This window comes from Rhinolophus ferrumequinum, chromosome 2, assembly GCF_004115265.2.
Source record: "Rhinolophus ferrumequinum isolate MPI-CBG mRhiFer1 chromosome 2, mRhiFer1_v1.p, whole genome shotgun sequence".
NCBI classification, from domain to species: domain Eukaryota; kingdom Metazoa; phylum Chordata; class Mammalia; order Chiroptera; family Rhinolophidae; genus Rhinolophus; species Rhinolophus ferrumequinum.
In genome coordinates, this window is record NC_046285.1 from 72,122,746 (window position 1) to 72,138,275 (window position 15,530).

Genomic DNA, 15,530 nt, shown 5'->3' on the forward strand with positions numbered 1-15,530 from the left:
ATTTTGAAGGCCTTTGAATCATCTCATTCTTCAGATTCATGGGTAGTGAAGATTTAGCATTGTGATAGTTGGTTGCCTAATCAGTTGCCTTTGTTTTCCATTTACTGTCTGTGTATTAACGTTGGCCATCCTATAAGAGTCCTGATTTAGTGAGTGGAAGAACAATCTCTTCTCCCTACTCCTCAGTGTTTGGATCCTGACTCTGCATCACACTGACTATTTAACCTTTATCAAGTCACTCAGTCTTTTTTATCTTCATTTTGCTCATTGGGCAAGTGGAGATGATACTTTGCTGTTAGGGTTGTTGTAAGGATTACATATGCATAAATTGTTCTGTGTACTACCTGGTACCTAATAGCCATAGCTATTATTATCAATTATTACTAGTTACAGTTACAAGTTTTTTTCAGATTTCAAAAGTAATATATTATTTTTTAAATGGAAAATTTGGGAAAATACAGAAAAATCCCCACTAATTCCACAGTGTGTATATTTATGTATTTTTTCATTTGATCAAGATTATTATTATATTATTATAGTTCTTTCACTTAGTGTACTATCTTGAGCTTTTATTTTCTCATAATTAATAATATTTTGGAAACGTTTTGAAAGGTTACATAATATTTCACTTTATGTGCAACTATAGTTTAAATAATCCTTCCATTGTTGTTGGACAATTAGGTTTCCCTTTTTTCACTATTCAAATACTCCTGAAAGGAATATCTTTGTATATAGAATGTCCACATTTTAAATAATTTCTTTAGCAAAAATTCCTATAAGTACAGATATTGCATTACATTACATATATATTCATAAGGTTCAATATATATTACTAAATTATTTTCTGGAATGATTATTTAAATTTATTCTTACACCAGAAGTGTATACCCCTAGCAGCACTGAATTTTACAGTTTTTTCAGCAATAACTTATCAATTTTACTTCAGGCATATTAAATATACTAACTGAAATGAACAAAATTTAAAAGTTTAGTTTAAATTTAAAAGATTATTTAATTTAAAAGATTATTCTCTAAGGTTAAATGTAGAAATTTCTAGTAAACTGTTGTTCACCATGTGTGGCAAATATTGGAGACTTAACCAGAATTCTTAAATAGAATAAAAGGTTTTGTTTTTTCCAGATTTCCTGAGGGTTTGCTAGTGAATCAGTAAATATTTTTGGTCTGGATTGTTTTTGCTAAAAAACATTTCGAAAATAAGGATTCTTCATGACATAACCAAATATACTGAACATAAGTGAATTTTTTGTTGTTGATTTCAATATTAATGTTTGTGGATTTTTCCATATTTTTGTGTGATTATAGTAGATTTGGTTACTGAACTAAGAATCAGGAGACTTGAGTTGTAGTCCTGTTTCTGCTTTTGTAAAAAAATCACTTAAATACTTTGAACATTAGTTCACTTATGTTTATTTCTTTTTTTAAGTATAGTTAGTATACAATATTATATTAGGTTGATGCAAAAGTAATTGTGGTTTAAAAGGTTAAAAATTGCAAAAACCGCAGTTACTTTTACACCAACCTAATATTGGTTTCAGGTGTACAATATAGTGATTTGACATTTGTTACCTTGGTATGTGACCACCACACTAAATCTAGTAATCGTTTGTCACTGTGCAGTTATCACAATATCATTGACTACATTCCCCTTTACCTTTTCACCCATTCCCCTACCCCTCTCCCCGCTGACAACTATCAGTTTCATCTGTTTCTACCGTATGAGTCTGTTTTTATTTTGTTTTGTTTGTTTTTTTAGATTCCACATATAAGAGAAGTCATACAATCTTTTTCTTTCTCTGATTTATTTCACTTAGCATAATACCCTCTAGGTCTATCCATATTGTCACAAATGACAAGATTTCATTCTTTTTTATGGCTGAGTAATATTCCACTGTCTGTGTATATTCCACATTTTCTTTATCCAGTCACCTCTTGATGGACACCTACTGCTTCCATATCTTGGCTATTGCAAATAATGTGGCAATGAACATAGCAGTGCGTATATCTTTTCAAATTACTGTTTTGGATTTCTTTAGTAAATACCCAGGAGTGGAATTGCTGGGTTGTATGCTAGTTCTAGTTGTAGATTTTTTGAGGAACCTCCATACTGTTTTCCATAGTTGCTGCACCAATTTACAATCCCACCAACAGTGCATAAGGGTTCCTTTTTCTCCACATCCTCACCAACACGTTATTTGTTGACTTTTTGATAATAGCCTTTCTGACTGGTATGAGGTGGTATCTCATTGTGGTTTTGATTTGCATTTCTGTGATGATTAGTGATGTTGAGCATATTTTCATGTCTGTTGGCCATCTGTGTGTCTTTGGAAAAGTGTCTATGTCCTCTGCCCATTTTTGGCCCTTATCTTTAAAATACACATAATAATTTATCCTGAGGAGATAACCCTACAAATGAAAAGCTTTGTACATGAAAAATAAATCTTAAAAGTTGTTATAGAAAAAAAATTAAGGATACCAGCTAATCAAAATGTTAACCGATTTTTAAAGACTTTTTCGTAACAACTTGCCCAAACTAGGACGCTAGGTTCTATTTGACAGAGACTTTGAAGCATATTGCTGATAACCTGAAATATAAAGTGTTTATATCCAGATTACCTAACCTTTTCTCAGGCAATAAAGTACTTAATGACTGGGTCTGATCGGCTGAACAAGCAAATTATCACAGATACCATTCTTCTCAAGAGGTTTTTTTAATCAACTTATTTCTGAAAGTCTTTTAAAAGATTATTTCATTTTATTCTCTTTCTCTTTTAAAGGTGAGTCGTTCATCTTTGCTAATAGAACAGCCTGTGAAAAAAAGGCCTCTTTTGGATAATCAGGTGATAAATTCTGTGTGTGTTCAGCCAGAGCTACAAAATAATACAAAACATGCAGATAATTCATCTGACACAGAGATGGAAGACATGATTGCTGAAGGTTTGTGGGTTTTACTCAAGATACCTGTTAAATTAACTTTAACTTTTACTGCTTGAAACAGTACATGGATTTTTATTTTACACAGATTTTCAGTTGGAAGTATTCCCTTTTATTCTCATATAATACATTATTTGACGAAAATAATGGAAAGTTAACCAGACTCTTAATGGCCAAATAATTAAAATAGCAAGATTGGTGTTAATTTGCATATGTCAGTTTGACTTTTGAAAGCCTGTAGATGGGAAAAATTCCATTATATATGAAAATAATTCAGGATTTTAGCATCAAAACAACCAATTTTCTGTCTTTTCAAGCAGACTTAAATAAATGACTATTTTATTGAATTGGCTTAAAAATTGAGAGTTTCTGGGATGTTTGGTTTTAGACTTTCCATAATCTGATGTTTGATATCAGGTGGAAGGATGTACTCTTCAATCAAGAGGTAATTAAATATGTTCAAAGAGAAAAATACCACTAAATCTCTTTAATGGCAACGAATCTTTTTTTATAGACTTTATTCTAATAGTGAATATTCCATAAAAGTCAAGTGGTATACAAAATGACTACAGGAAAACAAATACAAATAAATGAAAACGTGATATATTTTATCTTTTATTGATTCAGATTGTGGCCCTGCAATTGATACAATTCAGTTTGTGTAACATTTAGTATAGTCAGGGCTCTATAGTAGTGAATTAACATATGTGTCTTAGGTAATTATCCTCAATATATTAGCATATTTCATTGAAAATTAATTGTATAAATTGCATAATGTCCTTTCATAGTTACTTTGTTCAAATCAGGATCCAGACAATGCCTACGTTTTGCCTTTTGTTATTATGAATTTAATTTCATTTAATTAGTGAATATTTGCTTTTGATTATGCATACTGTTTTATCTGAGAGAAATTTTCATTTGAGGTGAAGAGTAGTAAAGATGAATGTGCAGGGAATATCTTGTCTATATCTACAAGGAGTGCATAAATGAAAGTGTTAGGCTGTAAAGCATGTATATTGTTCCTCTTATGTGTACACTTTGGAGAAAAGTGGAAAACTGCTTAGGAAGCTTAACAGCATATTTCATGATACTCGTGGTTTATATATAATAGACATAGAGCATGTGCTAGAATCTGAGAGGAGCTTTCGATCTAATAGGAAATTAGCGAATCTCTGTAATAGAAAGATAACTAGAAAGGAGGAACATATAGTAAGTTTTAAATGAATTATGTAGATAGTAAGAACTTAAAACTGGTTGAGTTTATTGCCAGCTTAGTGAATTTTCTATGAAGATGGGATTTGACCTGGGTCTTAAATGATAAAGCACAGATTTAATGTAACAAACAGGAAGACCGTTTCAGGTTAGAATACCATGAATAAATGCACAAAGGATGTGTAAGTGCCAGGTAACTTCAGGAGGGGGCAGTGAAGAGGAGCAGGTTGGGTTGGAGAAGCAGTGGGAAGGAGGTAAGACTGGCAGTGAGATTCTAGAGTACCTTGGGTATTCGACTAAAGAAAGAGGAGTTACCTTGTTAAGAGGATGGTTACTGAAGATTTTTAGGCAGGTGACATGAACAGGAGTGATTTTGGACACGCTGCTTGTCATCTGTCTGTAGGATGAGTATAGAGGTTTGGCATGTAATTGATACTTGTAGTCGTGGGAAGAGGAAGGAAAGAATTGATGGAAGAGGCAAGACAAAGGGTAGTTTAATAGGACAACATACGAGCGTAAGGAAAAGGAAGATTTAAAGATGATTCATCTATGCAATGATTAGTAAATAAACCATAAAGGTCTAATGCACAATATAATGAATATAGACAACATATTGTACTAGAATCATTAAACTTGCTGAGAGAGTAAAACTTAATTATCCCAACAACTAAAACGAAAGAACAATTATGTAATGTGATAGAGGTGATAAATACTGCTACAGTGGCAATCATTATAATATATAAATATACCAAATTAACACATACACCTTAAATTTACAGTGTTGCATGTTAAATGTATATTCAGTAAAAAGTGACTAATCTATTTCATAGTGGAGATATTTTTACATAAAATGTGCCAAAATTTTAAATACTTCATAATTTCATTTACCAACGTAATTTTATAAAGTGTTTTTATTACTGTACTTCAATTAGTTTCTCTTAGTGGACTTCAGTGTTTATGGAAAGTACTATAGGGTGAAATGGTGAAGTCACTTAGTGGCTGTGGATTTGTGTTTTTGTTAGACTGTAACCCTTAGACCTCTTTGGGATCTCCCTTCTCTTACCAGCAAAAACATTTCCTTCTCATTCGTGAGGTATTCTGTTATCAAGTGTTGCATATTGTTTGTTAATTAATAAAAACTTTTGAAATAAAACTTTCAGTATAGTCTGAAAATGGAACAACTTGAGGATTGGACTCTCGGGGCTGAATTGATGTCAGTGGTGGTTGAGTAAGAGATTCTGTCTCTAGTACAGTCTTTTCAAGATCAGATCAAGTTACAAGCATAACAAACTGAAAACAATACTCCTGGAAGTTAGGAGGACATCAGGTCCCAGGAATGTATTATTGAGCCACAACTGTGTGAAAGCCATCTCTAGGTCACTGTAAGGAGCTATTTTTATTTTACTTGTTTTGAGACTATTTCTTCCTCATGGTTACTAAATAGATGACTTTTGCTTATGAAGGTAGTCTTGATAATTTCCTTAAAGTGATCACTTGCCATTGCCAGTTTGTGATTTGATGAGTCATGACAATGTGTTTGGATGTCCCCTGGAACTTCAGATATTATTTCACAAGTATTTTATTTTAGTTCTTGCTGCCCTCACGTGATTTAGCACTTTGCCATTTGCTTCTGGGATAACACTAGGATAATGTGAATGCTTGAACTTAATGAATACATGTTACCAGGTCTACATTTCAGAGTCCCTTTCTTCATTTTTATCAAGTCTTGGTTAAATGCATAACAGAAAACCACATATGGAGCTCACAGAGAGAAGCTTTAGTTAGTAGAGTGCTTTTTTTTTTGCATATTTTATGTGAGTTGGCATAGGAATTATGAAGATGCAAGAAAATGGAAAAATATGGTGGATTTAAGAGTTTTACAGTTTTCATGGAAGTATTTCCTAAACACTTATTACAGGTCTTGGTACTCTTAGTTGTTAGGTGGAAAATAGGAAATGAAACTCGGTAACTTTTTATGCCTACTACCTATTGGGCACTCATGTAATCTTCACTGCAATTTTTTGGGAAGGGTATTATAAACTTTTTACAGATGAGAAAACTGTGGGTCGTGAAGAGTAAGTTGCTTGCTTACAGGTGACTGCTGCTGAATATCTGAGCATTTAGGTAGGAAGTTTCTTTAGGTCATGTGGAATGGCTCAAAGAAAGTTATGGATATAGAGGTGGAGGAAGGACATTCTAAATTAATAGAGTAAATCCTGACAAAAAGGAGCAGAGGTTAGAAATTATAGAACTATTTGAGATTTTAAAGATTATTATGAATGATTTTTGTTTTACTATGATATAACCAAAAGGGACTTTTATAATTAGATGTATATCTCTTTATATAGTCTATTGTACACTGTAGATATATGAGAATGTTAATTATTTAACATGATCCTCTAAAACAATACATATCAACATGTTACCTTCTTCTTGAAGTCATCCTTGTGTTCTCCAGTTAGAATTAAGTGTTTTCCGCTGTGTATATCCATTGCACAGTGTACCAAAATTCATACCCCACACTGTGTGTTTGGAAAGTATTCCTCCTTCAGGTTAGGGACTTTGTCTTATTTGTCTTCGTTTCTCTTACAGTGCTTAATGAAGTTATTTGCATATTTCTGACATGTTAGATTCTTAGAAAAATGAACCTTTACAATGTATTGCTTATTTACATAGAGAAAACTCTGTAAAATTTTAATGCAGGAGAAAGAGGAAATTAGTGGAGGTGGCTGTTTTTGGAGGCTTTTGACCTGCTAAAGTGGCTGTGGATTGAAAAGTTAAAAGGCCATTCCTTTAAGTTTCCTGGAGGGTTTGAACTAGCAGAATCCAACCAAAGTTGAGGCTAAAAGAAAATTTGCCACAATTCAATTTTTGTAAGTTTTTTCCTTTGTTTCCTTCTTTTTTAGAGACATTAGAAGAAATGGACAATGAGTTGCTCAAGTGTGAATTTTGTGGGAAGATGGGATATGCTAATGAATTTCTACGGTCAAAACGATTCTGCACCATGTCATGTGCCAAAAGGTATTTCTATTCTCTTGAATTTCCTAAAGCATCAACCAACAACCTCTCTACCAAAACCAGAACACTTGTAGAGTTAACCAGTAGTCAAAACTAGATACTATAATATAGAGGACTAATATCAAATAGGCATTATCTGGAGCTACTTTGGTATTTAATGAAAAGTTTTGCTCTGTGAAACTTATATATTCATAACACTTAAAATTAGTTTCACAGCATATTCTAGTATTGAAGTAGCATTATCTTAGTGGTTAGAATATACTTAGGAGAATCCCTCCTGTAAATATCAAAACAATATTTGTTTTATCACTTGATTTTTAAATCAATATTGAAATACCTGGACTTACTTTGTTTTATTTTAAAATGTTTTCATTTGTTTTAACCATGTCCCGTTAATTTTAGGTTTCTAAGTGGGACAGCTATAGCATAAATTTTCCACGTTGTTACATCATCACCAAAATGTCTGTCTTTTCTAAGTCTGTACTTTCAATAATAATATTACAGGTAAACAGTATTAATAACAAAAGAAATTTTAGTGTCTTCGTTGATCTTGTCTTAAATTTAGTTTACATTTGAAAAAACCCTTTGATTCTGATAATTGTAAAAATTTCATAAACAGAAACCTCATTTACAGTGAAGTAGGGAGGCCAGAAGGGGGAGCTCTTATGCTCTATGTCGTTCGAAAGGCACAAGGGAAAACTGGGATAACCCCTCCCAACTTACTTTTCCTTTATATAAAAGAATTTCCTCTCTTTTGTTGAGGAAATAGAATAGAAAAGTAGAAGAACAAAAGGGAAGAAATGTCTGAGTCTTACTGGCTCAGGTTTGCATGTACTGGATTGAAATTCCTTAATTGTTCTCGAATAAACTCATTTTGCTGGAGAACTATCTGGCTGATGTTTTGCTTACAGTCAACATAATAAATCCTAATACAGGTATTTACCACTAAAGATGAAGTGTATGCACAGGTTGATTATTTTGAAGTTTGTTCTCTGTTCCAAAAAGAGTTTTAAGATCTTAATTGTATACATCTAGGGAATTTCTTGCTTGAATATATTATTTAGCATGGTGCCACTAAAATAGTAAAACTTAGTATAAGCATTGTACTATTAAATAAGTAATAGAAGTATTTTCCTCCGAAAATGGGTTCATTTGTCAATCTGTTATTCAGGTATTTTTTCAGGTTATTGATAGGCCTAATCAAATTGTGACTTTTGTTTAACTCTGGAGTTTTCCAGTTTGCATATACCACAAGAAAGAACAGTGGCTCTTTGATTCCAAGCGATTCAAAACTCTAAGGGAAAAAGACTGCTTTTCAGAATATTTTAAACTTCTTGACTATTGAGAAATGTTTCAGGACATTTAACCCTACCGTCACTCTTCTCCCAGAGATGATTGCTGAGTTATCACATTATTACATCTTTAGGTGAACCTTTTTAGAAGGTTAGGGGTCCTAACATAGGAAAATGCAGGCGAGAGAGTGGAGAAGAGAGGATAAATTAGGTCAGGGAAGAACTGCTGCTGTTTACCTGACTGCCTAGCTGTTTGTCTTGGAGATCTAAATATTTACGGACGAAATAGCAAGTGTAATGTTAGTTTCTCTTTTCTGTTCTTTTAGTCAATGGGGAAAGAAGTTTTGTCAATTGATATGAATGGAAATCAGAACCCTACAGAGCTGAGCCCACAGCTGAGCATAATTAACACAGCAGGCGCTTGTTAAATTGTTTAGGGTAAAATGAAGTGGCCATCAGGACACTTCTTTTTTATATTTTTAGAAGGGGGAAGACTATTCGTTCTCATAGTTCTCCTTATTGCTGCCTCCTGATATTGTCATAAAATGTAGGTGAGGAAAATTTATTTTAGTATCTGTATATTGGTCCTAGAACAGTTATCAATAGCGAACTTAATTGGGATTTATTCTTGTCATTTTTCTGAAACATTATCTTAGAGCCAAAGAGTTTTGAAAATAAATTATGATGGCAGTTTTATATGTGTAAGAAAGAGGAACTGCATGTTTTCTTAGCCTTTCTGTAGCTTTTTAAAATTTGTTTCTTAGATTATTTCTTTTCACTCTTCTAGGGAAGAGGGTGTGGGGACAGAGCCAGGAGTGCAATTTCCAGGCTCTCAGCCTCACGTGGAAATGTGCTGACTCGGGTAGTACACATCCATTAACTGTGATTGGATGGCCATCAGCTGTGGCTAGTTGGCCGTCGGCTGTAACCAGTGAGCCATTGGCCACTAATATAACTGCCGTGGCTACGCTAGCAGCAGATGGTGGCTGAGCTAGCAAGAGCGGATTACAGTTTGCAGGGAAGATTGCAGCTAGCAAGTGAGGTGGGTTGTCAGAGACAAGTGGACGGCAGGTTGCAGATCGTGTGGCTCCTGCTTCCTGTGTCTCCAACCCAGCCGCCAGCGAGACGATAGTGGTATGAACCCCCTATCTGTGGCTCCGTGGGTGTTCCTTTTTGGCTTCACCATATCCTGTGTTCTTATGCGGGGAGCAGGACGAGAGACCCCGCATGACACTCTGCGTGACATATGTCCAGGCCGAGTCATTCCTGTAGCCTGCCTATATTTGTATGGCCCCCTAGTCTAAGGATGGTTTTTAAATTTTTAGGGGGTTGAAAAGAAGTCAAAAGAATATTTCATGACACATGAAAATTATGTGAAATTAAAATTTTAGTCTTATTAAATAAAGTGTTATTGGAACACAGCCATGCTCATTCATTATTGTCGATGGCTGCTTCCATGTTATAATTGCAGAGTTGACTAGTTGTGACAGAGACTTGAATGACCCACAAAGCCTAAAATATTTACTATCTGACCCTTTATGAAAAGTTTGCCTGCCCCGTTCTAGGGCCTTGGAACCTAATAAATGGCGTAGGACTCTTTTTAAGCTGTCATTATGTCTTACAAAGGTCTATATTCAGAAATATTAGACCATTTATTTTGATAAAAGAAAAATCTTTCAGCCAGATTTAAAGAATTATGTATTTTTAAGTTTCCTGAAGGGTGAGAGCTACGAATTCCTTGTGTACTTTCGAAATTTCAACTTTATACTTTTGCTCTTTGATTTCATTAATATTTGAAAAATCTTTTTCTATCAGTTTGAGGTTTCCTCTTCTCAACTATATTAGCCTCTTTTTATTAATCCCTCTTCAGTAATTATTACTTGAGCTAATATCAGTTTGGATGAATATCTAAATAGTTTATCCATAACTTTTTTTTCCTGGAACCTTGAATTATGTTGCTGCTATAAAAATTGGTTACCCTCTCTACTTTGCAGAAAGTGTCCCAGTATCATGCTGTTATTAGGAGAAAATATCAATACCTTGTTATAGGTGTCCAGTATTATATTGAGAGCTATATTGTGATATTGTGCAGAGGCCAATTTTTGCCTGTTAGCATAAGTAAATCCACTGAACGTTATAGTTCGCTTTCTGAGGTAGTATAGTCCTTAATGAATTATATGGCACTTATTGATTCACAAATTCACTTTAAAGTCATAATTAACTACTAAATGGAGTGTCCCATAAATCTCTTAATATTTTTTCTTACTTGAATTTCTTAGGTACAATGTTAGCTGTTCTAAAAAATTTGCACTTAGTCGTTGGAATCGTAAACCTGATAATCAAAGTCTTGGGCATCGTGGCCGTCGTCCAAGTGGCCCTGATGGGGCAGCAAGAGAACATATCCTTAGGCAGGTCTGTAGAAACCTTGCTTCAATGTACAATAATACCCTTTTCAGAAATGCAAGGGAAGTGCAATGCTGTATTTTACTTGTACTACATTTTCCAGCTTCCAATTACTTATCCATCTGCAGAAGAAGACTTGGCTTCTCATGAAGATTCTGTGCCATCTGCTATGACAACACGTCTGCGCAGACAGAGTGAGCGGGAAAGAGAGCGTGAGCTCCGGGATGTGAGAATTAGGAAAATGCCTGAAAACAGTGACTTGCTACCAGTTGCACAAACAGAGCCCTCTATATGGACAGTTGATGATGTCTGGGCCTTCATCCATTCTTTGCCTGGTATGTAATTGAGCACTTTGGCCTTAAGATTTTTCTTGTGCATTCACACACCGGAATAATGTTAGATCCATCCACACCTGTTGCACGAAAGGACTAGAGAAGTGCTTATGTATATGTATTAATTAAATGGCATTTGCTATTGAAATGTGATCTGTTTCCTCTTGCTTATTCCCTCAGCACAACTGGGTGTTTTCTCATACCCCCCCAAGTCGATAAAAACTGACTAGTCCTGCTTCTGCTGTGACATCTCAGCCGGTGAAGATATTAAAGGTGCTCTCTTCTCTTCAGTCTGATTTCTCTCGAGAGGTCAGTAGAGAGATTGAGTCAGACACTTCTTCCCTTCTGCTCTTCTATTTTTCTATTCTGTTTCCTCTTTATTTCCTAATTTAACTTTTTTTTAAAAAAGGAATAAGAGAGGCTATAATTTTTTTTACATTTTTGAAAACTAATTTTTTAAAACCTTTTAGAATATGATAAAATTTTGTTTTCTTTTAAAAAAATCAAGCTGGTTCTTTTAAAGGAAGCTGCATTCTTTGATTCTTTGTAATAAATATACATCAAGAATACTTCTGAAATTTGATTTTTTTTAAGTAGACAACTAACATTCAGTTATAATATTCCATTCCAATAAGGGTAACTTTCTTATTTATGTTTTTCTGCTCTCTCATGTTGGTATTCTTTCCTTCAGCTTAGTCTTTATGTTCTTTATCTTTTTTCTTTAATGCAACAATAATCCTTTATATCCACTTTCCAAGGGTTTGGCTACTAAAGACAGCTGCACCTTTTACTCATGAGACCCACACTGGTTATATATGTTTAGACAATATACTTTTTTTGTCAGCAAATCTTATCATTCACTTTGGCCTTATGAATATGGAAGACAAGGAGATTTTAAATTGTTCCATTTCGGTTTCATTGTGAATCATACCATTTCTCTTGACACAAGCTTTCTAGAAAAATACTTCCCCTTTGAACTTACTAAAATTAATCCAGCTATTTTTGCTAATCAACCTTTCTATGAAGGTGACCACTGTTTCAGAAGCAAACTTACAGCTAATGTGCTATGTGAGTGAAGAAAGTATATTCAGAAGTATTACTGCTTTTTAAAAAAAATCTGTTAGCCATTTTACCTTATATACAGAACTCTATGAGATTTTATTAAATTATTTTTTCAGTAGATTGTTTTATAAATGCTAAATAGTTGGGGTTTTTTTTTAGAAAAACAAGATATGGTCACTTTTAAAATTATTTAAGGAGGGTTACATTTTTCAAGGGAAGATTTTTAAGCACCTAAGGTTTCTCATCATGAGAAGATTTTTAACACCTAAGAAAACTTAGGTGTGAGTTAAGTGCTGACTACGTGGGTTTAGAATCTGGTTTAAAACTGATGAGTTAGAGGATGGTGAGTCTTTACTGTTTGTGGCTTTAATATTTGATGAAATAAATTTTAGAGTTTAGACCAGTCTAGGTATCTTCAGAATTAACCCGGGAATCTATACTGATCCTCTAGGCTAGACTCTCATTCTGTCATCTTCAGAAGTAGTCTCAGTCTTCCAAATGGACATGTGAGCTGTTAGCAGGATTTCTCATTGGTGGGGGCGGGGGGAAGGGGAGGATGTTTCTTTTATTTTGGGGAGGAGGATTGGTTCATATATTGAGGAAAGTAGTGAGCCAAATAATTTACACGTAATAGATAGAGCTGAGTCTTGTGACTTCATGTCCTCTTCTTTAGGGCTAATTTTCTAATTTTCCCCAGCATCTACTTGTCATGAGGCTACTCTTGGCTGCTTTTGTTAGAACAAAGATTAACTCCTTTGTCTTGTTCTTGCTTCTAGTAAAAAAGAAAAATAAATTATTATAACTTGAGATGGTTGTCTTACTGAGTTCATCAAATTTTGTTGCCAGTTGTTTAGAGAACATTACATTTCATTAAAAGGAGACAGCTTTATGATTAAGAGTTGCTTGGGACTGTTTAAGAATCTGCTTTTCTTTTACTGATTAAATAGTGGTATTTCCAAACTGCTTTGATAGGCTAAATAATGAGCTTATTTTTGTGATCGTTATTGTCTTCTTTCTTAAAGATTTTCTCTGAATAATGCCTGTAGCATAAGGAAAATCTCCTATCAGAATATGCCTTTATCTTCATTTCTCAATGCTCCTCTGGCCTTTGTAAACTTCTTTTTGAACCTCTTTCAGCTCATTCAGGGCTGTTCTTTTTTTCCCCCTCCAGATAGTCTATTGCCAAGTTTTTTCATAAAATGAACAAGTTTGTAAATTTTATAATCTCATATTTTATTTCTTTCCAGTTGAGGATAGGCTTCCCTCTTTTATCAGGGCCTGTATTTACTCCTAGAGTTTTCTCCTCTCGTTTGTATGTCATCTTGTGAACCAGCCATCCTGGTGGGACCAGAGCTGGTATGTAGTACACCCAAATCTCAGAGCTGTTACCAGAGTAAAAATGTTCTTCTAAACTTTTGTGCGTTAAAAAGTTCTCTACAGAAGTGACTCTCTTTATTTTCAGTTAATTGCAGTCATCTTTAATTCTTGCTTGATACAGTGTGCCTTTTGCAAAGATCAGTTTATTCTGTATTTATGGATCTGTGAATCTGCAATAGATCTGGTTTCTCTGTAGGCATATAAAGTAAGAATCATCTAAAAACATGGCTGTTTACTAGTTTTCATAATATTAGGACTTGATTATTCTGTAGTATTGTGCGGCAGGTGGTATCTTTTCACCAACCTAACTGAGGTCATTTTTTGTGTGGGGTGGATTTAGCTGGAAAAGTACCTGGATGCTTGCAAAATTTAGTTGGGATCCATGTCTATGTGCAGAGGTCTCCATCCATCCAGGTAATTGGTTCTGGCTGGTTGCCGCAGATGGGATATGTTTTGTACATATCCCTAGGATGCCAGCCATTTTACAGAAGTAGATTCTAATGTCAGAAACTCATAGAACTTTAGCTCAGTGTACCACGAAAAGCTACAATTTTTTAAAAATTCATTTTTCTCTAACGATTTTCTGGAAGCATGTTTGCTTATGCTTTTTTTTTTCTTTTTTAAGTTACTTTATTTTTTCACTTCCATACTAATATACACTAATATATAGTATAACCACCTTTTTTGTGGTTGGTTTAAGAAAGTTGTGATCTAAAATTCTGAAGATAATGCATTCATTCATATTTGATCATGCTCTTTCCCAAAACACTTTTTGTTCTTTATTATTTTGCTAATACATTTACTGTCCACCTACAAGACATTTGAAGAGGGATCTCATAGTGCAGAGGAACAAGACATGCTATATATTTTCCTCATGGAGAACTCCCTGTTTCTATTCCCAAATGTAGCTCTTAAGGTCCTCATTACTTCTCATTGCTCCTGTTTTCTGAATCTCAGTAAGTCCTATCCCATCTTTCTCTCTCTTCTTTTCTTTCCTGTGTTCTTATAAGTAAGACTGAAGAGAGAAGAACATTAGTTCTTTCATATAAAGGATGAAGTCACAACTAGATGCAAGATTAGTCAGTTTTGTCTGCCCAGTTTTGAGAGCTACCTCTGGGAAAAGAAACGGGGCTTTTCTATGGTGAGTAACCCCATTTTAACTAGTTTATTTTATATGGTAAAGGTGCAAAAACCATAAAAATTTTGCATTGGATACTTTTGAAAGGTCATTTTTTAAAAGTGTGAAATTATTAAAATAGAGAAATTGATAAACTGGCTGTTGTATAAGAAACAGGAAAGATATAGCCAACAGAGAAGTTGGCAAATTAACTAACCAAGAGAAAAGATGACCACATAGCTGAATACAGAAAAAGTGTTTGTATTCCTCTTACAGATAGCTCCCCTGTAGCAGATTCTGTTTTTTGTTTTCTATTTATTGTGTGTTTATTCACTCATTCAGTCCTTCACTTATCCAAAAAATATATACATTTAGCACCTACGGTGCTTTGTGCTTGGTGCTGGGGCTGTAGGGATGACATCATTATTTCATATAAACAAGAGGATGATTGATACATTTGCAATAGAAAGATAATCATTCTGGCGAAGTTGTGGTATTCAAAGGTATAATGTAAGCATTTCCATTTTTTATTATGTTTTTCTTCTTGTCCCTTTGAATGCTGATTTGAGTAAAGACTTTAAGCATTCTTAAAATTCATTTTTATAATTTTACTGTCTAAGCAATTTTTTACATTTTTGTATTCTCTCCTCTCTTGGTTCCTTGGTTAATTACCTTCCCTGCTGATTTCTTTATCCTTAGTGAGGAAGATTAGTAAGTAACCTGGCTGTGCAAAATTTGGTAGATAATAAAAACGTTTGAGATTCA

The 15,530-nt window shown here is 34.1% G+C and overlaps 1 protein-coding gene across 9 annotated transcripts in view; it reads left to right on the forward strand.

Annotated features, from left to right (window-relative positions):
• Positions 1–15,530, forward strand: part of PHC3 (polyhomeotic homolog 3) — a 71,524-nt gene that overhangs the window by 48,440 nt on the left and 7,554 nt on the right. For 6 of the 9 annotated variants that reach the window (XM_033125571.1, XM_033125601.1, XM_033125612.1 and 3 more), the window contains 4 exons: positions 2,796–2,955; positions 7,071–7,185; positions 10,754–10,886; positions 10,981–11,212. In XM_033125571.1, coding sequence (XP_032981462.1) covers positions 2,796–2,955; positions 7,071–7,185; positions 10,754–10,886; positions 10,981–11,212 — 640 coding nt within the window. Of the gene's footprint in view, positions 1–2,795; positions 2,956–7,070; positions 7,186–10,753; positions 10,887–10,980; positions 11,213–11,389; positions 11,519–15,530 lie in introns of those variants that run through there. The other 3 variants (XR_004424880.1, XM_033125620.1, XM_033125628.1) reach the window with 3 other exon arrangements.